Source organism: Strix aluco, chromosome 13 (assembly GCF_031877795.1).
Source record: "Strix aluco isolate bStrAlu1 chromosome 13, bStrAlu1.hap1, whole genome shotgun sequence".
Lineage (NCBI taxonomy): Eukaryota > Metazoa > Chordata > Aves > Strigiformes > Strigidae > Strix > Strix aluco.
Genome location: NC_133943.1, coordinates 8,863,217 through 8,887,228, shown reverse-complemented (window position 1 = coordinate 8,887,228; position 24,012 = coordinate 8,863,217). Strand labels below are relative to the sequence as shown.

Genomic DNA, 24,012 nt, shown 5'->3' with positions numbered 1-24,012 from the left:
ATTTCTTAAAAAAATTAGCCATAGAAAAATCCTCATCTCTTCCTGAATAAAAAACCTCAAATTACAGTAATGTATTAACAGTTTATCCTAGAAAGAGGCAAATAAAGCATTCCATGTCCAAATTTTCCCCTGCTGCTGAAAACACACCCACCAAATTTACAAGCAATTTGATTTTATAACCTCATTCCCCATTACCACTTTGCATGCTTAAATATAAGACAGTGACTCCTCTTGCACATTTTCTATGCATTACAGCTTGTGAGAAAACTGGTCTGGGACAAGTAACTTCAACGATTAGGTGGGCACAGGGGCTTTATTACCTTCCTTCAGCGTAAAGACCCATCTCTGCCGGCTCTCACGATTGGGTGCAAACACGTAGAGTATGTAACTATCGTGGACGATCTGGAGAGGGGAGTAAAGAAAGGAGGCAGCCATTAGAAGCAATCCCAGATATGCTGGACATGATGGAGTCACTGAAGGAAGCAAGCAGCAGCCCTCATACCAACAAGTTACAAGCAAAATGATGACGTGGAGAAGTGGAGTAACAGGGCCTGTTCAGAAGCATCTCTTAACCTAATTGAGTTTTCATTATTTAAAATGGAGTGGACATCCTGAGCAAGAAAGAATTCTAGACAAGCAATGTTTTAGATCAATTTTATTCTGTTAAGAAATGCCCGTGAAATCAATGGAGACATAGCAATTTCAATCTGCAGAGGATTCAGCCTGTTACTCGCTGACTGCAGTTTATCCTTCTAAAGCATCTCTGGGGAAATGGCATCTGTCTCTTAGCAGTTTCTTGTAAGATACCTTCACTTAAGATCTAAGAGAGAAATTTAGCTTTTCTTGTGTCTGTAAATATCAAGCAACTGCCTGGAGATTATTTGGATTATATCATTCTTCAAAGTTTTTAATAGCTTTCAGTAGGATTATAGAGGGGAAATAAGAAGCTGGAGCAGATGAACGATGAGCAATCAAGATGCTGTTTTCATCAACTTGGTCTTAATGATGAAGAAACGAAGGAAGAGAAATACAGAATGTTTGTGAAGTTTCAGACCAGGGAGTAAAATCATCACAAGAACCAAAATGACTCAGAAACTGAATTGGATGACTACATTTGGGCCTAAAATTTCATGTAACATATAATCTATATTTCTATTCCAATATTTATCTCAACAATATAATTCCAAATGGGACTTGGTCTCTTTGATGCTTTGAAAAACTTTGACCACTGTCTTTAAACAGAGGTTTCTACAAGAGAGCAGCTGTTTTTTAAAGTTTCTTCAGGGGTGTAGATGAGGCAATCTTGATTATTGTTTAAAGAACAGGAAACATTTGCCACCTCTTGGCTGAAGCCCTTGCAGGCACACACAGACAGCCGTGTGACTCAGTTGCTTTACAGGCTATGGAGAGATAAATTATAACCTCTTTTACAAAAATTAGAAATAGGGAAGGAATAACTCCCACTTATTTAAAGTGACTGTTGATATTATTGTTTTGTCTGTATGATGTTTTGACAATCTAAAGCGGATTTTGAAATATGCAGTAAGCAGATCTCCAAAAGACATAGACACGAGCATGCACAACTGCACAAAGTCACTCATTTCATGCCTCTCTGCAAGGGGCTTATATGCCAGATCAGCCAGACAAAACCAGAAAGCCACTGCTGGTTCCACAGAAGATTTACAGCTGCGTGCAGCTGAGATATTTTTTTAAAAAAACCAGACAATAGCATTTTACAAAAGACCACAAAACTGACTGTGGGACAAAAATCAGATGCACTACAAGCAGGAGCGATTACCACGACCTCAGCGGAGCACTGTCCATCATGACTGCTCCACTGTTACCAGCCCACCAGTACTGGCCACTACCTTCACTTAATTTTGCTGTTCCTACAAGCATTGGAGATACGGAGATACAGATTTGAAAATTCAGACTGAAAACAGACAGCTTTGAGCATTTGTTCCTTCTCTAGTCCATGTTCACTCAAGTCAAGAGCAGCTGAGGTTCCCCCATGAAGCTTTCCCCCAGCCAGGCAGCTCCTGCCCAGCCCCAGTTAAGAGTTCTTCTGTCGGGCTGCTCATCAAAAGCCGTTTGCAGCATACGACAGCATCTTCTGCTGCTCCCAAATGCCCATCAACAGGGCTGTAACACTTTGATCATCTGGTTTCTTGAGTGTTCATTATGCACCAACACAGCAACATTTTGTAATATTCCAGGACAATTTTTATGATCCTGGCTGGGTACCACCCCAAGCTGGAGGGAGGGCTTCCTGACCCAACCTAGTTTGGGAAATTATTTCCTCTCCCTTCTCATATCTCTGCAAGGTAACATTTTCCAGGGCTCAGACTAGAGCATGGTGGATATGTACTTTTACTGTTCAAATGAAGATTTAGAGAAAACTCTACAAGCTTCTTCATGATTTTTCAGAATGACAGTACCAAGCCAAGCCTCCAAACTGATGCTGATTTTGAGATAACAAGAAAGGAAAAAAAAAATTGCTTTATGGTTGTTTTTTTTCTTTCTGTAAAGTTATCTATCTTTTTAAACATTTGTTGTGTACATGGGTCACATTCATTAGCTTTTATCTGCAAATCTCAGTCCAGATAATTCCCTCTTTTAGAGCCACCTGTGAACAGAGATGGCCCTGTATTCACTGAAATCCATACACCATAATTATTAAGAAAAATACTGTCATCGATATGATAGAACCCTGATAAATGGCAGCACAGGGAATAACATCATAAACTGGGAATTTGTTGCAATAACTGAGCAAATATGTTTACATGGCAATGTAAACGTATCCCATATGTATTAATAATTAACACTAGACAATGTGTTCCTCATCCTAGAGCTAGCACTGTCCACCTCTTGGTTGTTAAGTCATCTCGTCACTAAAAACCCTCTCTGTTTCTGTCTGGAGCCGTATCCCTAATGCATCACATTCACCCCTTCCTGATGCAAAGGCCACTGAATGTGGTTTGTTTCAGCACCACACAGGTAAATAGGCCAAAACCCTAGGTGGATTTCCCATGTGAAAGATGGGCTTTCTCTGAACATGAGTTAGTGCAATAGCTGAATATTGTGTTAAACACGGGATAGGATTAGAAGATCTAATGATCCTTTCCAATTTAAAACCACAGAGTGTAAGAGTTTACGGATCCTGTAATAACACTCGGTCTCTGATTCCCCGGTTCATTTCAAACCTCGATCTGCTTTTCTTCCTTTGTTGTTATTCACCCTGGTGTTGGGTTTATTAATGACTGCGCTGTGAGGGAGAATTTTATTGAAATACAAAATGAAATGCTATCTCTATCAGTATGGTCAACAGACAGACTCACCTGGAAAGGGTATTTATACTGACAGGGAATGATGATGTCACTTTTCACAATTTCCACGCATCTGATCCTGGAAAGTTCCACAGAGCCCTTCAAAGTCCTTTTCTTCTAAAAGACCAAGAAAAGCACTTGGTTAATGCTAATGATTGTGGATTAAGTGGATAATTAGACGAGACTGTCATGTCCACAGGAAATTTAATGTTAATAGAGCAGAAGAAAATTAACTGATTATGTAAGACATTTAAAAGTATAAAGAATCATTCTCATATATGGCACCTCTATATGGACTGCACATACACCTACATATCTGCATGTACATATATTTCAACTCAGCACATGGATTCTTAGAGAACCAGTCAAAAACTTTGGTTGAAATTTAGGTGTTTTTTTTTCCTTCCAGTGAAATTAAATGCTCTTTTAACCAAAAAGAACTATTTTCATGAAGCATGCGGTTTACCAACACTCCTGTTTCATACTGAAAAGTTATAAAACAGTAAATATTTTATTTAAAAAAATGGTTGCGTACCAAGAATTTCAAAACATTTTATCTAAGATGTAACATTTTTACTGCATCTGTTTTCCAAGAAACAAAACATTTCTCTGTTTTTGTTCTGTGTAGGTTTTTAGCTAAGAAAAAATAACAAGAAATATTGAAATAAATAATATCCTCAAAAACTTGCCGACAAAACTATTTTTCTGGCAGCCTCTGCTGTGTTATTATTCATCATATACCAGATAGCTAGATAACAGTACGGGCAGTTAGGAAAGGGTAAGAAAAGAACAGACATCCAAGTATCCCAACTACCTCGGCGTACCCTATTTCCTACTGACTCCTTGCCCCGTAGCCCCTTGGTACTCAGCTTCTGCAAGAGCGGGGCGAGGCGGACACCGGCACCGGGCGGGTGGGGGCTGAGCTAAGGCCTGGTATCTGGTGCACGCGTCTGAAGGATTCACTACAAATGCATTTGCTCTTCGGAGGCAAATTGGTTTCCTGTTTTGATTCATTTTCAGTAGGGATTAAACACTAACTGTCTCCCAGCTCAGCTTTGTGACAACGTGACGGAAATTGGTGAGATTTAAGTACCCCAAAAACACTGCAAAAGCTTCTGTTTTTCAAACCCAGGCGACTGTCAACAGGAGAGACCATGAACTTCAGCAACTGTATTGTACCTGCCACGAGTTATCACTCAGACACACAGCAAGACTTCAGCAACCTTCTCGCCCTCCCTCGGACCCCCAACCCAACCCTTTGTGTCCCTCACCCTCCATCTCTCTCTTGCCCCTTGCTCCCTACGTCACCATGATCCTGCAGCTCTGCCCCACTGGCAGTGGCCATCCCCACCGCTGTGCTGACCCTCATCGCTGCTCCATTGGGACCTTTCATCATTAAATTCAGCCTAAAACAGGGAAGCAGCTGATGCCACTGGAGGTGGGGTGAAGTTTGACACAGGGTACTGTGAAACAGCCTCAAACAGAGAAGCCCCAAGGCTCCTCAAACCTCATTCTTGCACAACTAGCTATTTTGCCTTTGCATACTTGGACTTGAGGAAAATTATTACAGTGTGGTCTCACCTTGCTCTTGCTGGACTTTGCTGGTGTATTTAGGTTTTGTATTTGTATTTGTCTGCAGTTTAACCAGTGCCTCTGGATTTACTGCCAGGACTGTCTCCTGTAGACAACATCTGCCTATGTAGCTCTATGGAGTAGAGTTAGATTTTTTTTAATATCAATAAACCCAAGGCTGTAAAACACCCCTAAATGTAAATACCAATTAACTATCAAGAGTATTGCCAAGCCTTAGAAGGCCTTACTTCACCCCATTTCCACCATCTATTTTCTTTCATTCTTATATATTCATTTCTTCTTCCAGAGTTGGCTTCCTCTGTCTCTTCTCTACAAACTCCTCTATCATTTGTTCTGCCCCTGGGACTTCTACCATTTTGAGGAGACACAAAGCCATTTATTTCCTATAAAAGCCTTAAATTTTGCTAGGATTGAATGCTCCTTCATCTTATTCCTTTGAAGTCCCAGGGCTTAACCACAAGCACTCCTCCTCTGGGGCTTTAGGAAGCGATGCTGTGCCAGTCACATGTTCTACTCTTATCTGCAGACTGGCTTTTGTTGATACCTTTCCAGACTCTGCTGAAAGACAGGGTCCAGCCTTCTCAAGGAGCTTTGTGCAGTTGTCCTGCAGCTCTCATCACTTACTGTGCTCCTTTTAATCACATAATTCAGCAACGGAAGCTCCTCATAATCTCATGCTGCAGTGCTACATCAGGGTGCATCTCCCAGCCAATGCATTGCCCAGCAGACCTTAACAGATGGGACTTTGTTGATAGAAAGCAATTACAGTCCTGTAGCAGCACAAATAACTGGAATTACCACTCACAAACCAGGCATTACCCAGAAACCGGGCTGGAAACTAAACATATCTCTGCTTTTGTGATGCTTGACTGCACTTTAATCCAACAAAAGCAACTGGGTCATTTGGAAGGGAGAGAAGAGGAAAAGCCTCTTAAAATGGTCTCCAAAAAACCTCAGAGACTTGTTCCTGAAAGGGCAAGACAAAACATGCTGACAGATCTCCATTTGTTGTTTTCAGTCTGCCCAGAGTATAATTAAGTAGATGTTTTAGCTGGTCAGTCAGAAAAAAACTTCAGTTGTTTTACTGTGTAATGTGTGTGTAAAGATAACCAAAGCATGCTGCTGTCCCATGAGGAGAAGTACAGTGTGCTGCAGATCAGTCTGTCCTGGTTTATTTCTTCAGGTCCGTTATTTGCAATATGGCAATTCTGGGAAGGAGAGCTAACAGCTCTGAACAGAGCCAGGGGCATCACAAGCCCAATGCGTTACCATCTTAATCTTTGGTATTTCACCTCCTCTTGCCACACAGCTCCAGCAGCTTTTTCACTGATTAATCCTTTAGTTTGTGTCTACTGCATAAACTAGTTGACCCCAATGATCTCTATTTGCCTTAGATACTAGGACAGTTGACTATGGGACAATTGACACAGCCCTGCCCTGCATCACAAGAGGGCATCTCACCATGCTTGCTCAAGGAATGAGCTGCCTGGCATCTATCATGGGCTAAGACTAACTACCAACACGATTACTCCCCCATGCCATGGCAGTTTGGCCACCCAACAAAATGAATCACTTTTCACCAGCTCATGGTCTAGGGCAGGGGAAGGAGCGGGGATGCAGAACCATGGCGAGAGGGCAGCAAGCACACAGGTCTGCGCTGTGAGCACGCTTCCTGACCGTGGCTCTGCACTCTCAGGCTTTGCGAATGTCTAAGATCTTGTAAGATATGGGGCTGTGCAGTCTGAGAAATTTGCTACTTTCTGGCTAACACTTTGCTGTTGATATTTGTGAAGCCCATTCATTAAATGTGCTTCATCAAGCATTTAGGCTGAAGGTTCCTTCGTGGATGCTTAAAGGTTTTGCTGAACACAACTGTATTTACCAAAGGGCCCTGGCAAAAAAGGCAGCCACCAGTGCTGGAAGCAGAGGGAAAGGAGGGAGGACAAATGCTAGGGAGAAGCAAGGCAGGGGTGGGCAGAGCCCTGTCTCAAGGAGCACCGGAGGGGAGAGCAGGCAGCATTTTCTGACAGGCAGAAAGGCAGCATGCCATGTTTCATAAAGCCAGCTTGGTTCAAAAGTTGTGTAAGAACTTGTATCTTGTTTCTTTTGTGCTGGCAAGGAGAAAACCAAGCAATTAAGATTCATGTGGCCCCAAACTCCTTGGCAGTGGTCACTACGAAGGGCTCTCCATGCTGCAGCTGGGCTTTCCTTGCCTGACATCACTGGGTGTTTGTGTTCACCTCTCTATCTCCCTGCACCTCATCCCCACTGCCTGCCCTGTCCCTTCCTTTGCAATGCCAGCTGCTCCTCCCAGCCCAGCCAGGCACCTCACAGCAGAAAGGAGTACGGTCCCCTCTGTAGCCCCACTGTGCCCCCCTTGGATATGGAGTCCTTCCTCCTGCCATGAGGTCAGCCCACAAGCCTGTGTTTGCCTGCTGCTCCCCAGTTGCAGTTGGACATTTTTCCTGGGTAGGATGGTAGGGGAAAGCTAATTTATAGCTGTGGTGGGGCAAGGTAGGAAATTCCAGTCCTCTGTAAGCTCAACCGCAAAAGCATTTCCATCAATAAAAACATTGTATTACGTTCTCTGTAGCATCAGGGGTTTTTTGAAAGAATCTGAGCCAAACTTCATTCTCTGTTTTTGCTTATTGTCTTGAGTAGAAGGAACCATTCTTAATTGGTGATTAAGCAGATGAGGTGGCTTTGCATTGGCCCTTGGCATGACCTGCTTGTCCTGTGTCACCTGCTCCCTGTCCCTCTGCTCTGGCTGGGCTCACTGTGCAGCCTGGACAGAGGCAGAAGCTGATTTTCGGCTTCTTACTCTGTAGGCTTGAGGTGGTGAAACCAAACCAGGTTATTTTTTTTTTCAATGCTATATACAGTTCCTCAGGATCGGGCAGGAGAAAAAAAAAGCAAAAAAGCAAAAGCTTTGACTTCTGCATGCCACTAGAATGAATTGTATGTAAGTGTGCAAAGAGGCTTGCATGCACACTGAAGTATTTTTAGAGTGGCCATGAGAGACTGCTGTGCTGGCGAGAGCAGTGCCTTCAACATCTACTGCAGGCACTGGCCTTAGGAGGACAAAAGTACTTCTGCAGAGGGCTTATACTCACACGGTGAATGCTCTCTAGGCCCCTGTCCAGAGTCTTACTAGTGACATGGTAACTGCACACAGTAACAACAAAATAGCAATAACAATAATATGACTTAACCATATAATACTACTGTCACCTGTAGCTTTATCCCGCTGGTTTCTGAACTGTGGTACATGCGCACCATGGTATGATGGAGAGGTCAAAATGGGCTCAGGAGAGGGCATGGGAGCTATTTTCAGGAAGCAGAGGCAATGCATCTGCCCTGGGGCAGTGCCTGAATGCAGGTAGAACTTCAAATGTGCTTTTTAGTAGGGTTTTTTCATGAAAATCAATTCCCTGTCTAAAATTTGGAAATATAGTGCTCAGCTTCCATCTGTGTTGCTGTCCTTTGACTGCACTTCCACATAGAAAAGTGGATTTACTGAACTTAAGTACTGTAAATTCAATCTGGGATCTTCACACTTTTTTCCCCTTCTTGTATTTTATCGCGTGTCATGAAGACTATGGAGTCCAAGACGTACTGTCAGCCATGCCTATGCAACCCCACTGCTTTTAACACCAGAAACACCTGCACTGTTGATACACAGGCAACAACAGGATAGAAAAAAAAAGCAGATATCCTTTCCACTCAGCTGATTAGGGCTAAGAGTGAACAGAAGTAAAAACAGAGAGGGCTCTTGTGTTCCCAGAGCCCACAGCTGTGGCTGAATGTCCACAGTGGTGGATGTCTTAAGAAACAAAGCGACAATTTTATGATATTGTTATTACGAGCACAGTAACCAAGAAGAGCAAAGGAACACGGTCACATTGGCTGCTCCTGGCTCAGCACATGTTCTTGGGTAGCACCTGAGAGCAATGAACTCAGGCTGACATAAAATGGGAAAAACCCAACAAATCCCACCATAAAAATGCCTGTCTTTAGAATAATTCAGGCTGATTTCAAAATGATTGAAAAAAATATTTAAAGTTGAAGAGTCTTTCTCTCATAGAGCTGTCTCTGAGCTTAAGAAGGCTAAATAAGGTCTAAGTTTGTATGGTCAGATCCCTCAAGATATTCCCTATCAGCTTCCAGGAAAACATCTGAGGCTATTTTTGTAGTTTTACTCTAAATGACAGGTACTGACCACTCCTGGAAACAGGCCACTTGGCTCATGGACCTCTGGTGTGATCTATGATGTGCTTAAACTAAGCTCTAGGAATAATATAGGAACGTATATCTATTGCTTGCTCTAATTTCTCTCCACATAACTCTGTAAGAAAATATAGCCATACAGTGTTAAAGCTCTACTTGAGCTATTAAAATGTCATTTTATGGATGATATCAGTACATGTCTTCAAGGCAAGAGGCATCATTACAGGTCTAACCACTGGTAAGAAATAAATGGGTCAATGAACAGACCTCTCCAACGGACCTGTCTGTCTCTTTGCAGGCAGAATAATATCAACGTGAAGGAGAGAGCTCAACTGGCTTGGTGAACTTCATCTTTTTAAATTCGTGACATGTTGCTGCCTTTCAGGTATTATGATTTTCTTCAGGCCTTGCTGAGCTTCTGAAGTAATTTTGAAAGGAATTTCTTGATTTGCTGAGCTGCCCAAATTCTGCTTATGCCTGTGGTGTTGCAGTCTCCAGTTTATTTGCTACTTAGACTGCGCGTCTCTCATAGTCATAGGTAGCAATGAAGAACAACACAGAAAATAGTAACTAGGCGCTTATGAGATATTGCTGGAACAAGATGGGTTTGTTTTTAGTGGAGTATTTTTCCACTGGCCAAAAGACTTGAGCATGAACTTGAACCTCCTTGAACACTGTGTTGATACAATTATTTTCTATCCCTTATCATATCCCTTATCTAGACATTGTGGTATGTGCTGTTTTTATCATTAATAGTTAGGATATTAAGAACTGCTGATTGGTGGATTGAGAGAAATTTTGCCTGAACCCTAGCATTGTTCAGTATTTTGGAAATTCACTCTCTTGTTAGGAACACCGATAGTTTGAGGGAAATGAAACAGTTTTTAAAAGTTTGAAATGAAATTTAAAACCTAAATCGAGCAATTTGAATTTTAAAAGAAAGTTGTAAGGAATTTTACATTTCCTGCTAGTACTATGTGCTCCAAAGGAAAAATGGAAAGAGGTGATAATTGATAATACTGGGATTTTCAGTAGAGCTCTGACTGTTGTGTTATGCTTTAATACCTCCAATATACCTTGTTATATTTGATATTTAAATCCCTAAAGGCAGCTGCTTGGTTTATGTGTCTATCATGACTGTTTTGTCCTTCTACTTGAATTAAAAAAAATAAATTATTGTTTTACAGCTGTTTTGACATCTAAAGAACATGAAAATGTTTTAGAGGTGGGCATGCCCTGGATGCAGAGTGCATTGAATTGTGTTGAATGACAAAATCAGCTGCAATCAGTGACTGAGCTGCCTCCATTCATCTAGGCAGTAGAGATGGAGAAGCACACCTAGGAGCCTGGGGAGGCAGCTGGAGTGCTGTGTTTGCTTCACTGCTGTAACTCATCCATGGGCACTCAGTCCTCAGGAGAGTCCTCAGTGTCCTCAGGACGCTGCAGTCCTCAGGCGCTGCCGTACCTGACTAGAGCAGTGGCAGCCACTAACTTCTTTTTGCCATGTTCCCAGGGACCTGTACAGATCTCCTCACCTGGAGCACAGGACATGGGAATAGGCACTAAATCACAGCAGGTTCCTACATCAGAAAGTAAGTATTTCATCTGCCTGCGAGATGTTATGGTGCTGCTTAATAACTGTGCTGCCTGCTGTCTGCACACCCCGCTCGCATGCTGCCGGTTTGCTCACCATGCAGTATCACTTGCAACAACTAATTTCAGTATCAAATCTTGTTAACTGAGCCCAATGTTGTTTGTAGCCAAAGCCTGTTCCATGCAAACAATCTCAGTTTGTTATTAATTTACTCAGTTAAATTCTCAGTTTACCTGGGGAATATCTGCTACAGCAGAATTACTCCTACTATCCTTATAAAGTCCTACAGGCCAGATCCAGTGTTGCATTTCCACCAAAATAATTTAATAGCAGAGAAATCTAACTTTTTTTTTTAAAGGCCAGAGAAGTCAATAGAGCTGCACTGAAGACCCAGAGCTCAGACACTGCACACTTAGCCAACAGTTGGTCAGTTCACTCCTCACCTCTTCAGACCTGCTAAGGTATCTAGTTTTCAGAATCACATGAGCTGAAAACAGAAGACATGCAGGGGAAAATTGGAAGTATAACCTTTCTGCAAGGTTTCTATGCTACAAAGCATACATTTGCACGCTCTGTGTGTACTTAAGGTTCAAGTAAAGAGATCTGGTGGAAGGGTGCACTTGGCCATAAGAGTATTTTTCTCTTGGCCCATCACAAGGCCTCACACACCTGCAGTAGCCCAGTATTGTCACTGAACTCCTACTTTAAGATTAGACAAATCCAACTCCAGTTTTCACATTGTTTCAGGTCCTGTCTGAGATGATTATCAAGGTGTGCATCCCTACTATCAGCATAAGTGGTTTGACAAGAAAATCAATGTCCCGATCAAGAAACAGAGGAAAAAAAGGAAGATTCTTGGCTTTCAAATGAGCTTTCTTATATGATGGAAATAAGTCTTTTATGTTACATAAAAACATATGGAACAACTACTGAATACTATCTTTGTTTTTTCAAAACTATTCTCAACGCTAGCAAAGACTGGGAGGAGTGGATTGCAGTGAATGAATGATTCAATGAACGAAGGGAAGCTAAACTGAACTAAATGACACCGCTTTTTCATTAAAAAAAGTATAAGCTTTAAGGACAAAAAAAGGAAAATTGGTCAGAAAGGATGAAAGAGTATAAAGCAACAGACAGGCATTGCAACAATATCAGTTACAATACTGATTGCAATAGAAAGCAAAGGCAGGCACTGGAAGCAAAAATACCACAGTAGAAAAGTCTAATAAAAAGTAACTATTAAGAAATCTCATATTTATTGTAGTATATTCATATTAGGAGGGATTCCTTCCTTCTTAAAGATATAAAAGAAAACATGGGTTGAAGATTTTGCTGCATCCTTCATGTTCTTCATCAGAAGAAAGATTTGAGCTTTGTAATTTAAAGAAAATGGAAGTATCTGACATTTGCTGAGGAGACTTTGCTGAGAAGTAATGTAAAAAAATCTTGAAAGACTAAAGAACAATAAATACCTAGGCAAATATCTAGGAGGAGCAGAACCGGGTATGCAGAGAAAGTGCAAGAAGAAAATTATTATAATAAAATTCTGTGAGATAAAATTAGTTATTCCAGCAAAAAGGAGCTATTTTTATTACTAGAGTCTACCACACGTTTGTAGAGTTAGAAAGGCCATAGACAGCAGACGCAGAACAACCTGCATTTTGCTTAAAGGAATCCTGTCTAGACAATATCGCTGCCCTGAATCATGCTACAGAACTTGTCAACAAGAACTGCAATAGATGGGAACTTCGTAAAATCCAGAAAAACATCTGATAAGGCACATCAGAACAGGTTGCCCAAAGACATGAAATCTCCGTCCTTGGCTTTCAAGCAGTGGTTAGTCAACGCTACAGCCGATTTGTTCTAGTGTTGGCGATAGCGCTGCTCCGAGTGTTGGTCTAACGCTGGCTCCATGCATGAAGTCCGACTAAATGAATTGAAGAAATGCCCTCCAACCAGTTTTACCATGATTCTATGATTTCACAATAGAAATGAGATTCACTGTGGCAAACAATATGAACTTAATCCTCCCTCAAGTCCAATAATGCAATTTGGATTATTAAAAAAATCAATTTAAAATTTACAGAGGTGTACTAAAGGATTCATTTAACATTAGACACAGGTTTGTACCTTGTCTCCATCTTATTTAAGGTTGTATTGATTTTATTACATAAAAATTCATTGAAACAGGTGTGATGTAGACAGATGCCAAGCCTGACTTCTTTGTGAGTGATATCTGTATTATTAATAAATTATTTGGAGATATGCATCAGAAGACAGATGGCCTTGCAAATGCTGGCAAGCAGACAGAACTTGTTAATAAATACATGACAAGTTATGAAGAATGATGTATCTACTCAGATACGTATTTATTTGGAAGGTAGTCTTTAAAACCATAATTAAATTCACTTTAGATGAGGCTTATAGCTTCATGACTGTTAAGGTATTCAGAATACACAAAGCAATGAGAAATAGTATAAACGGTCACTCTAATTAACAGGAACACCAAACTGGAGATCTTCAGAAGAGAAGTCTTAGTCTGTTTATATTAGAGTCTTGGGGAAAAAAAACCAAGTCTTTCCAGGGCAGGATGGAGAAGTCGGATTCTGTGTAGAATAATCAAGGTAAAATGGACTGCTGGACCGAGGAACAAAGCACTGCTTTTGCTGCTGTGGGTAGCTGGACAGTTGCGAGTAACCCAATGTGTAGATAATGCAACAGAAGCAGCCGAAGCATTTTTAGGACGCTGACAAAAGGCTTTTCAGCCAAGTTTATTCCTTTGTTCTCCTGGAACAGGAGACTGAAAGCAAATTTCAAGGCACACTGAAGTGCCATCTTTATATCTGAATATCAAAGATCTGAATGAAAGAGCCCAGGACAAAGCTGACTCATGCTATGCGACCTCCTGAGCATCCGACAAGTGTAGGAAGAATAGTGCTTATGTAAATGAAAAGGGAATTCAGTCCTTTTCTGTGTGTGCCTTTCATTGGTGCCTTTAAAAGCTGGACTAGTAATAGTCCATGAGTGCATGAAGATACAAAACTTAAAAATATTTATATACTTGAACTTCCCATGTGTTAGAGGCAACTTTCCCAGCCCTGAAATACTTCTCAGAATGCCTGTATAGGGCAAGATAACTATTTCTGAAGAGGGAAAACTGTGGGCAGGGACATGAAGCACTTCTCTGTAGTTGATACAGACAGATCCAAGCACTCTCCACAGGTCTGAGCCATGCCAAGATGAGCAGCTCTGATGCAGAGATCATGTAATGGAAATGGCACCACATTAGTGTGCTACCAGCCCAGAAGACAGTGGCCTGTTCACTGTGTGGCATCAGCCTCGGACATCTGCGCCACTGTTAGACTACAGCCAGCCTGAAATACAGGGAGACATGCTCATTTCTGGCTGTCCCCATCCAGGTAAGAATGTGACATGCTGAAGACTATTCAGGAACCTCTGCTTAGTGTCTGAAATACTGAACTACTTCACTTTTCTGTCTGCTAACCTGAAGGATTTACCAAACATCTCATAAGCCGTTAGGTGAATGGGATATAGGCAACCCACCGGTTTAAGTGTTTTTGCTAAGTCTAACTAAGGACATTTGAAACTCTAGACACCTCTCCACTTGTCTGCTTCTTTTGCAGAACTGCAAGTGTACTGGGACCCTGGGAGAATCACATAACGTCTACATTATCGGTTATTCTGATGAGGACCAAACTTATTGAAATAGTTTAAATTATTACTCCCATGTGCTCATTTACTCACATGTACAGTAGCTATAAAATCAGACCCTGGAAACAAATAATTTCTGCCTGTGGAATTGATTTGCATGTTATAATAAAGGCACTTCTGATGTATTTTAGCAGAGACGGGGGCTGAATTCATGTGCCTGTTATCAGGGCTTTGCTTTATGTTAAGACAGCCCTGCATTGTGCAGTGTGTAATGAATTCCAGAAAACACAGCTTCTTATTGTTGTCAGTTATTGGGGGTTCATTCTCCTAATGAGATATGTAAATATCTTTCATTAACATTAACGGCGATTGTGTGCTTGGCCCCTGAGGAGAACAGTGCTTTCTGTCTAGCTATGGTTGTTACGATGAAAATGCCATTACAGTTATCGCAAAAATTTGCCTTTATGGTGTCGGTTGTCTTGACAGCTTTTGGTATCATTCACAGAATTATCCCTGGATCCCTTTGACCTGTTTATTTCCTTGTTTTGGACTGCTACAATAAACTCTTAAATATCTATTTATGCTGATGATGTCAAAATGCAGAGAAAGGGACTGGGTGCTAAACCCTGTTAAATACAGGCAAAGCGTGTAAACCTGGACTTACCGCATAAGCGTATGCTTTACTTTAAGCCACCCAATTGAAATCAGTGGGATTTCTCAAACTTTTAAGCAGTTTGCCAGTTGTTTTACCTGACTTTAGGCACAGGCTGTTGTTACTGACGGGGGGACCAGAGGGGTAGGTGCTGTACAGTACTGAACTCTGACTGCAGTAAGCCACTGGACAGGTTGGTAAGGGGTTCTTAAAGAAACTCACTGAAAACTCTTATAGTGAACATCCACAGAGATTCCCCTTGAAAAATACACACTTTTAAAAGCCCAGACAGTTGCTGACCCCATCTATATGGTGCAGTATGCATGCCTGAGGATACTCCTCATCACAGCAGCCAGCTGGCAGAGAAAGTGATGTCCCTACTGCTCTGCTCTAACCCTCCAGAGCAGGGGGACAATATGCAAACTGCCTGCTGGCAATGGTGACAGCCTGTGCCAACCCCACAAATTATCTGAGAGAGTCCCTGTGGAGCAGAGCCAAACATGTGCCAGGGCCTGTGCTAGAGAATGAGCACCACAGATCATTGATTTCAATGCCTGAGCATGCTCCCCGGTCCTGGTCCACTCAAGGGGATGGACATAGCCTGTGTGTCGGGCAGGTACCATAATTTTCCCTTCACTATCTGCAAACTCAGTTGCTGGGGGTTCACTCCATTGTCAACACAAAACAAGATGATGCTTGCATGGGCTGCCTTGAGCTTTCCTCTCTAGAACAGCAATAACCTGACCACACGGAGGTCTCACCAGCACGGTCTAATTTTGGGGAAGATTACTGAAGAGGCTGAGGATCGGTTCTGGGAGTACTTCACAGGACAAACTCCTTTCTCCCAATTTCGTACGAAGTTCTTCTGTTCATGTAACAACCTGATTTTGACAGTTTGTGTCAGAAAAAAATCAGCGTTTCATGGAAAATCAGCCCTGTAATTACAGATATACTCACTACCCCTCAAATGTGTATAGGGGCTTAAAGTTACATGTGTGTTTACATATACATGTCTACACATATATAATATGTGCATGTTTAAAATACATAATATGTAACATAAAGTAGATAATATACCAAAACCTCATCTTGCCTAATTGACCTTTAGAAACACTAGGGGAGAAAATTTCCAGAGACACTCACATAGCGTATGAAATCTATGCCCCACTGAAAGTCATCGAGTCAGATTTTCCAAACTATTTCAGTGTCTAAAGATGCCAACGGACACCTACTGCAATTCTGCAAAAGTATCTAGACAAAGTGTATGTTGAATTCATCTCAAGTCCACCAAGACTCAGAGAACACCAAACAAAACTAGTTGTGAAGATTTCTCTCAGTACCTACAGCAGAATCACTAGATGCTGTTGAAAATTCAACCCAGAATAATTAAGTGGAATAGTTATAATGGATTTTAAAATCTTAACTGAAAGAGTTTGGAGAGCAGACAAAGAGAGTCTCAAACCAAATATAGACACAGTATGCAGCAATAAATATTATCCTGTGTAAATATGGAGGTAAGAAAAACACAACGTATAAAATAAAAGCAAGAAAAATGTTTTGTTGGGCATATTTGAAGAAGTAAAGAAAGTAAAGAAATAACTTGCAAGTAAAAATGACTGTTAGCCCTTAAAGCTGGTATCCAACCTCAACTACGTTATGAAAAAATACAAGGGCACATAATACTTGGCTTTTCTTGTTGAGTTCAGTTTAAACTTAATTTCCTGCAACTGAGCAAGATCAGATGGTCTGAAGTTGCCAGTGCTGGATAGCAAGGCAGCACAATCCCCTTTCTGCTCTGCGTACAGTAACAGTGTCTAAACATAATGGATTAACAGCATATTGAGTGCCTGTTGGAAAACAAGCAATATTACTTAGAACCATAATGAGGCTCAGCAAACATCCATCTAAATAAAAGAAGGAAATAATTCTCACTTCACTAGAAGATTTAGCACAACGGCGTGCGCAGATTGACTTCTATTTTTTTTCATATTTAGCGAATCAGGGAAATGCAAGCTTGGGGAAACAATGCCTAGTCTGAGCGCAGATCTCATCATCACATCCCTTCTGAAGCTAATTGAAGACTAGATATGTTACACGTGGCAGCTGAATTTATTTTAAAATGCAACACTGGTCTCCTACCAACCATCAGTCTGCTGCCCTGAAGAAAAGAATGAGAGTGAAGATCTGTGGGTGACTTTTTTCACAGATGTAATTAGGGTACACTTGTGATCTTTGCAATACACCACTTCAGGTCACCCCTGTACTCATGTGAACTGCCAGGCACATGCTCATGCAGCTGTTAACACACATTGGTTATAACAGCCCGTCCTAAATTCCTACAACAAAACTAGATCCTTTCTATAAAATTGCAAGATAGTCTTATCCCTCCATGCACACCAAGTGCCCACTGACCAGAAGTTCTAAATGACTCACTTGACCATTCCGCAGTTTTCAGCAAGTGGTGTTGTAGTAAGGACCCAAAATGTTAATAAAATTTAACAAAAATCATCCTCCCCTCCATTAGCATCCTTCTCTTCATTTAACAACTTTTATCCTTCCCTCCATTACTCTATTATGAGAGAGAAAATGGCTGACGTACCCCATGGCGGTGTTCATAGTAAGCCAACTTGGATTTGGTTAAGACAAAGAAGCGCACTTTAAAGTTGGAGGGTGAAGTCCTTCTCTTCTGCTGGGATTTTTTGATCAGCAGTTCCTCCAGGAGCACACAGTTATTCATGGCTGAGCCAAGAATGGTCCTCTCCCAGGACATGGGATACCTGCCCTATGTGCTGAGTGCCCGTCCAAGAAAGAGACACAAGAAGGAAGACAGTTAATTTAAAAAAAAAAAAAAAGAGGTGTTCAAAAGGCCGCGTAGGTGCTTTGAGCTTTATCTTCCCATCTACAGCAAAGCTTCCTTTCTGTCAAACCATAACCACATCCTCTCTGAAGTCACAAAATGAACAGCATATGTTGAAATATACGCTAAGGTAAATGTTGTGGAAAAAATAACACTTGAGGGACATTCAGTAGATGTGAGTGAATGATTAAGGATTAATTAAAAAGAGGTGTGGCATGATTAAGCATCTGTCTGCTACTCGCCCATTTAGTAAATACAGTTATAAATGCACACACTGAACATTACATGGATGTTTGTCTCTCCCGTCCTTTTAGAAGTGGGTCATGCATTCATATTTCTTTTTCAAAGGAATGGTGCCTCCCCATTTAGCGTATTTAACAGTCGACTGTGTGTCGCAGAGAATTCATACTACTTATTTTGAGGAAGTTTCTCGCATAACATGAAAGTTCCTACTATGTAAGCAAAGAAAATTACATCCAGGATATACTCGTATAAGGAATGATAAATATTTGTAGTTGTTAGATATTTAAACTGAAAACAAATGGTTACAAAAACTGATAACTAATTAATTATCATTGGTTACTATTTACTGATTACTGACTGCTTCAGGTGCAGTCTAATTAGCCAGTGACTGGATGTTCCAGGACGCACAGGCACAACATGCCCTCTGTGGATGCAATCAAGACTAGTGTAATCAGCAGTGAAGCCAGCACAAACATCAAACCAAGCTCAACTGTTTTCCTCAGGACTTCAGGGCACCATTCAGTGCAGTCTGCACCAGGCTAAATATATAAATACAAAAAAATTATATGCACCTAATGCACTGAGTACAACAACACTGTTATATTTTAAAACAAATGCAATTTATTTTTCTCTGCTCGTCCATTTTATTTTTTTAAAATCTTTTATTAGTGATGTGTAAGTGTATTGCTGATACTATTGAGTATTGGAGAGATGGAGTCTGGGTGGAATGTGGGGAAACTCCAAGGTAAGTATTTTCATTAATTAGGTACTTCCAAAAATTGTTTTAATCTAAATTATTTACCAGTGCCTTTGGCTTTAGTTCAATGTAGCATTAGGGTATAAAGAGATAGGTCCCTATTGCTGACAAACTTTTAGAATTGTTTCCAAGCTCCAAAGAAGATACTTCATTATTTAAAATTCAGTTCATGAGAAAAAAAAATCTGAACAAATATCAGAATTGCAAACTCTGGTTAAATGAAGACTTGGATTTTACAGGGCAATTTGTAGACAGACTTGGGAACCATATTTCTCAACAGGATGTATTGGTTATCCCTCCCCAAAAAAGAGGGGTATATCCCTTCCTTGCTGTTTTATGTTATATTGTTTAGGCAGCATGTTCCAGGGATCTTCAAATGTTCCTTACCAGTTTTGTTCAATGCTAACTGAGAACCTGCATTTGCCATAAAACTACAACTTAAAGATAGCGCTTGATGTACAGATCTCTACAAGAATTTGCTAAAGGCAATGCAGTATCATGGAACAGAAACAAGGACAAACAAGCTGTTGTGCGGTTGATCCCTATGCATATCTCTATCTCTATCTGGTGGTCTTGCCAAAAATGAGATGCAGCGTGTATTTAAACATTCATTGTGCACAAGTCTAGCAAAGCTGTGTTTCATTTCTTGGCAGTTACTGAGTTCGAAGGAACTCTTGTGGTTGAACAAGAAAGATGACACAAGTCTGTGATCTCCTGAAAAATCATCATTGCTGCCAAAGGGGATTTCATATCTATTTGTAGACTAGGATCAATACTCAGGCCAAATTTCCCAATTCTTCTACGAAACAGTTTGCCTCACGCAATGCACATATATAAAAAATGCAGAGCCTGCTGTGAGTTTTCTAAAATTGTACTCTGTGTAAACAGCAGCTATTCAGGTACTTGCAGACCTTGTTTAGGTGTTTGCACCTCTAAAATACAGGACCACTTCTGTGTGCACATAACTTCCCTCACGCTTGAGAATTTGCTGGGGTAAATGATGGTCAGAGACCCTTTCTTGTAATTAATAAACTGTCGTGGTTTAAGCCCGACTGGCAGCCAAACACCATGAAGCCGCTCACTCACGCTCCCTCACTCCAGGCAATGGGGGAGAGTGTTGGAGGGGTAAAGGTAGGTTGAGATAAAAAAAAAATTAATAATTGAAATAAAATAAAATTAAAATAATAATGATAATAATAATAGTAATAATAGAAAATACAAACTAGTAATGCACAATGCGATTGCTCACCACCCACTGACCGATGCTCAGCCTGTTCCTGGCTAGTGATCCCACAGAAGAGAGAGTCCTGAAACCACAGCTTCCCAATCAACCCTCACCTATATACTGAGCATCACATTGTATGATATGGAATATTTCATTGGCCAATTTGTGTCTGTTGCTTTGGCTGTGCCCCCTCCCAGCTTCTTGTGCGCCTGCACACTAGCAGGACATGGGAAGTTGAAAAGTCCTTGATTTCTTAGCAACAACTAAAAACATCAGTGCATTATCACCACTCTTCTCGTACCAAATCCCATACTGAATCCAAAACACAGCACCATTCTAGCTACTAAGAAGGAAATAAAAAGTTAGCTCTATCCCAGACAAAATCAGGAAATGAACCAAAACATGGACGGTAGAGTGCCCTGACAAACTGTATGTACTTCACTCTGCTAGAAACGGTGAATCCCCCCAAAAAGGCTGTTGATCTTAATAGCATTTTGCTTGATTTGTGTCAGTACAGATGAATTTATGACTGCGGTTCATAATGCCATTGCATTTTTAGCTATGAACCCTTATTTAGGACTATGTTATTCCTTCTAGTCTCTCCTTTGCACTAACTGTAGTGTGTGTTAAGAACTTTCTGAAAAGTGTAGCTTGGGCCAAGGAGAGTTGCAGTCTGTTGGCAGAGATGTACATGTTGTCTTCTCAGAAAATTTAATATAAACAGAAGTGCAAGGGTGTGACATTGCAGCTCTGCAGAAAAAAACAAGGCATACAGCACAGCAAAGAGATGAGACACCAACACGTAGACCTCTGAGGGGAGCAATGCTGATGGAGATGAGAGGATGTGGGGGGGAAGAGATTCAGCAAGGGTGGTAAGTAGTGGGGGGAGAGCTAAGAAATTCTTTGAATGTAGTGACTGGCAGCTTGATTTTGTCATGAGATAAGAGATGAGTTAGCGGAGGGACATGAAGAGGGGAGCGATTTGATCAAATGTTCAGATAGAGGGCTTGGCAACTGCACTTTATTTGGTATAACATGGTATGATGTGATGTGTTGTAGGAGATCTGACGGGAAGATGCTAAGAGGGTCAAGGCAAGAGAGAAACGAGGAGCAAATGAGATTTGGCTCTGCGCGTGGGAGAACTGGACAGGCTGAGCTGCTGCGGAAGAGAAGGTACAAATTTGATACAACACATGTACAGAGACACACAGTTTTAAGAAAATAACCACAGATTTTGGCCTGGAGTGGTAGGGGATCTGGTAGTTATGTTAGAACTAGCAGGATTTAGGAGGCAAGATCAGCCATTCTGAGTTTTCCATGGTGGGTTCAAACTGATGATGGGCCAGCTAAGATATCAGGGAAAAAAATAAGAATGACTGTAAGGAAGGAAACAAGTCAACACAGCCAGATTTGGGTGCCATTGATATAAACACAGGAGTTGATTTCAAGTGAGAGCTGCTAAGTATTTCTGTTTTGCAATACCTTTATCAGCTGATCACTCTTCACTGTTGCACTGGCAAGGAAGGTAGGGACTGAAGTATTTTTGTATCCACTCTTGCCACAGATCTACCCTTTCATGTTTCTTTTTCACTTTAATCCCAAACCCCATGTGTAGCAAACACACAAATATCTGAGTGTAGCAAGCCAAAACCATAATATGAATGCTCTCTAAGTCTAACGAATATATAGCCAGGTTGACATGTATATAGAAAAACATATAGTCTAAGAATTGTATTTGTATTTAATTATACATTTATGAGAGAGTAACCTGCTTATATGTATTTGAATTTTATTTAATTTCAAAGATCATGATTTCTTGTCCAATTTAAAACTAAAATTCTTTGATGCTTTCTAGACATAACTATAGACATAAATCGTATGCCATCATCCACCTGGGTGACTAACATGTTATGACACTATTAAACAAAGCCTCAGTCATTTAAGGGCTTCAGGACCCTTCTACAGCAGAGTAGGAGAAGATAGATAGTTATAGTTAGGTAGAAACACCCCACTTGTCTAGGAGCAAGTTGGCTCCAGAGCTGGAAGATGTAAGGACAAGTCTGTAGAGTTCTATATACAAACTGCATAGCCTTCCTGAAAAGGCTCCTTTGGTCAGATGGAATATCCTGCTAACACAAGTATCTCACTTCTGGAACCTGACCGTGTATGATGGTGCAGTGATACACTGAATGTATGAGCACACTCCTTTTGTTCAAGGCTTTTGGCACCACTATATATTGCATGGTACAGAAATTCTGTATACTTAATAGAAAGGAATTAAATAGAACTGTCCTAAGTATCCTAAAACCACTGTAAGTCTATCCCTTAAGAGGGGAGAAAAAACCTGATGAATTTTTTAGGTATCCTACATCTTCTCTGCTTAGGTGCCTTTATAAAGCCTGCTATCATGTACCATTTGACACTTTTCCATCCGAAATATTTTCAGTTTTTCAGATTTAAGTTTGAGCAGCTGTGTGCACTAAATACTCCTCTGTGCTGGGCAAGTTGAGGTTACAGACAAAGTTATTCTTTTCAACTGTGGCCTGAATGGGCTCCTTTTTTATTCTTTTAATGACCTTTGTTCTTCCCTTGCTACCTCCTGCAAACTGCTTTATTTCTGCTCTGAAAAATGTTATTTTAGGGATTGGATTTTTTCTTAGGGGATTTACCAGATTATGCAGTTCACGCTTTTATTACTGCAGACTGTGGAAATCTCCCCACCCGCACATCCTGCTCTGATACCAATGCTTATGTCCTGAAGGCGGCAGAGAAATTTATAAAGTTAAATATAGATAGTTTTTGTTTTTGTAAAAAAACAGACCGGAAGGCTGCAACTGTACCTTCACTCTCATAAAACAACCTGTATACTTCTGTCATGTAATATTTGGGCCAGGTTTACTGCCTGGGTGCCAGCTCTTCCTTTTCACCAGCTGTTCAATAGGATGATTATCATTCAACTTCCAAGCTTCCAGAATTCAACCCATTTCGCTACTTAGCTTTTTTAGAGTGTGAGAAACTCTATTTAGGTTACTCAGCTGTCTTGCTTCTTTGGCAGTTCATTATCACCCCAATAAACATGTCCCCAGTAGACCCAAAGAACAAGACAGAAAGCTGCAGAAAAAAGGAAGAATTAGCCTGGTCTTTATGAGCCAGATGCATCCAGCCTTCCTCTAGGTCTTACAACTGCACCTTTGAATCCACTCACGCTGCTCCCAGTGACCAAGGGAATTGCTCTCGTAGAACCAGGGCGAGATTCTCCTGTGAACTGTTCGGGAGCCCTGGGAAAGTAGATGCCTTGTTCTGAGCATCTGCTTGGAGGATGTAGTGAATTACCCATAATTTGAATGCCTGAAGAGAATCACTCCCAGGCTTACTGACATTGGCAGTAACATAGAGAACATGTTTTATACCAGTGAACTTGCACAGGGTTAGGACGAGCTCTTCTGTGATGAAGGCACAAACAATCCTTTGCTCAGCTGTTCTCTCTTAGGCAAAAACGCAGAAAGGAAAACCTAGTTTTGTTGGGTCATACCCAAACTGGGAATTTGTTCCAGCTCCTTTTTTTTAGTGCCTGCCTACTGTGGTTCTTGTTTGTCAGTATTTCCTTCTGAAGACAAAGGTGTGGCTTACACTGCTGGCAAAACTGCAGTGCTGCAAATCCCACAGTTTATTCTGGCAATATGTCATGTTTGCAGCTACTCAGGCTGCTGATGGCTGGATAGGGATTACTTCTTCATGCCATGCAGACACATTTTTTGAGACATGTTCATTTACAAGTTAGAATAGACAGCCACCACAGGCATGTGACCAAGTAAAGACCCAGCATTAATGTCTGGCTTAAAAATCAGGTAGGGGGCTTGCTTCCA

At 41.0% G+C, this 24,012-nt stretch overlaps 1 protein-coding gene across 1 annotated transcript in view; it reads right to left on the bottom strand.

Moving 5' to 3' along the window:
- ITK (IL2 inducible T cell kinase) overlaps window positions 1-17,956 on the bottom strand; it is a 34,268-nt gene extending 16,312 nt beyond the window's left edge. Inside the window, exons 1-3 of the mRNA XM_074838689.1 lie at window positions 17,664-17,956; window positions 3,339-3,443; window positions 321-402 (exon numbers count right to left, since the gene is read on the bottom strand). Coding sequence (XP_074694790.1) covers window positions 321-402; window positions 3,339-3,443; window positions 17,664-17,834 — 358 coding nt within the window. The 5' untranslated portion in view covers window positions 17,835-17,956. The remainder of the gene's footprint in view (window positions 1-320; window positions 403-3,338; window positions 3,444-17,663) is intronic.
- Window positions 17,957-24,012: the final 6,056 nt, after the last annotated feature.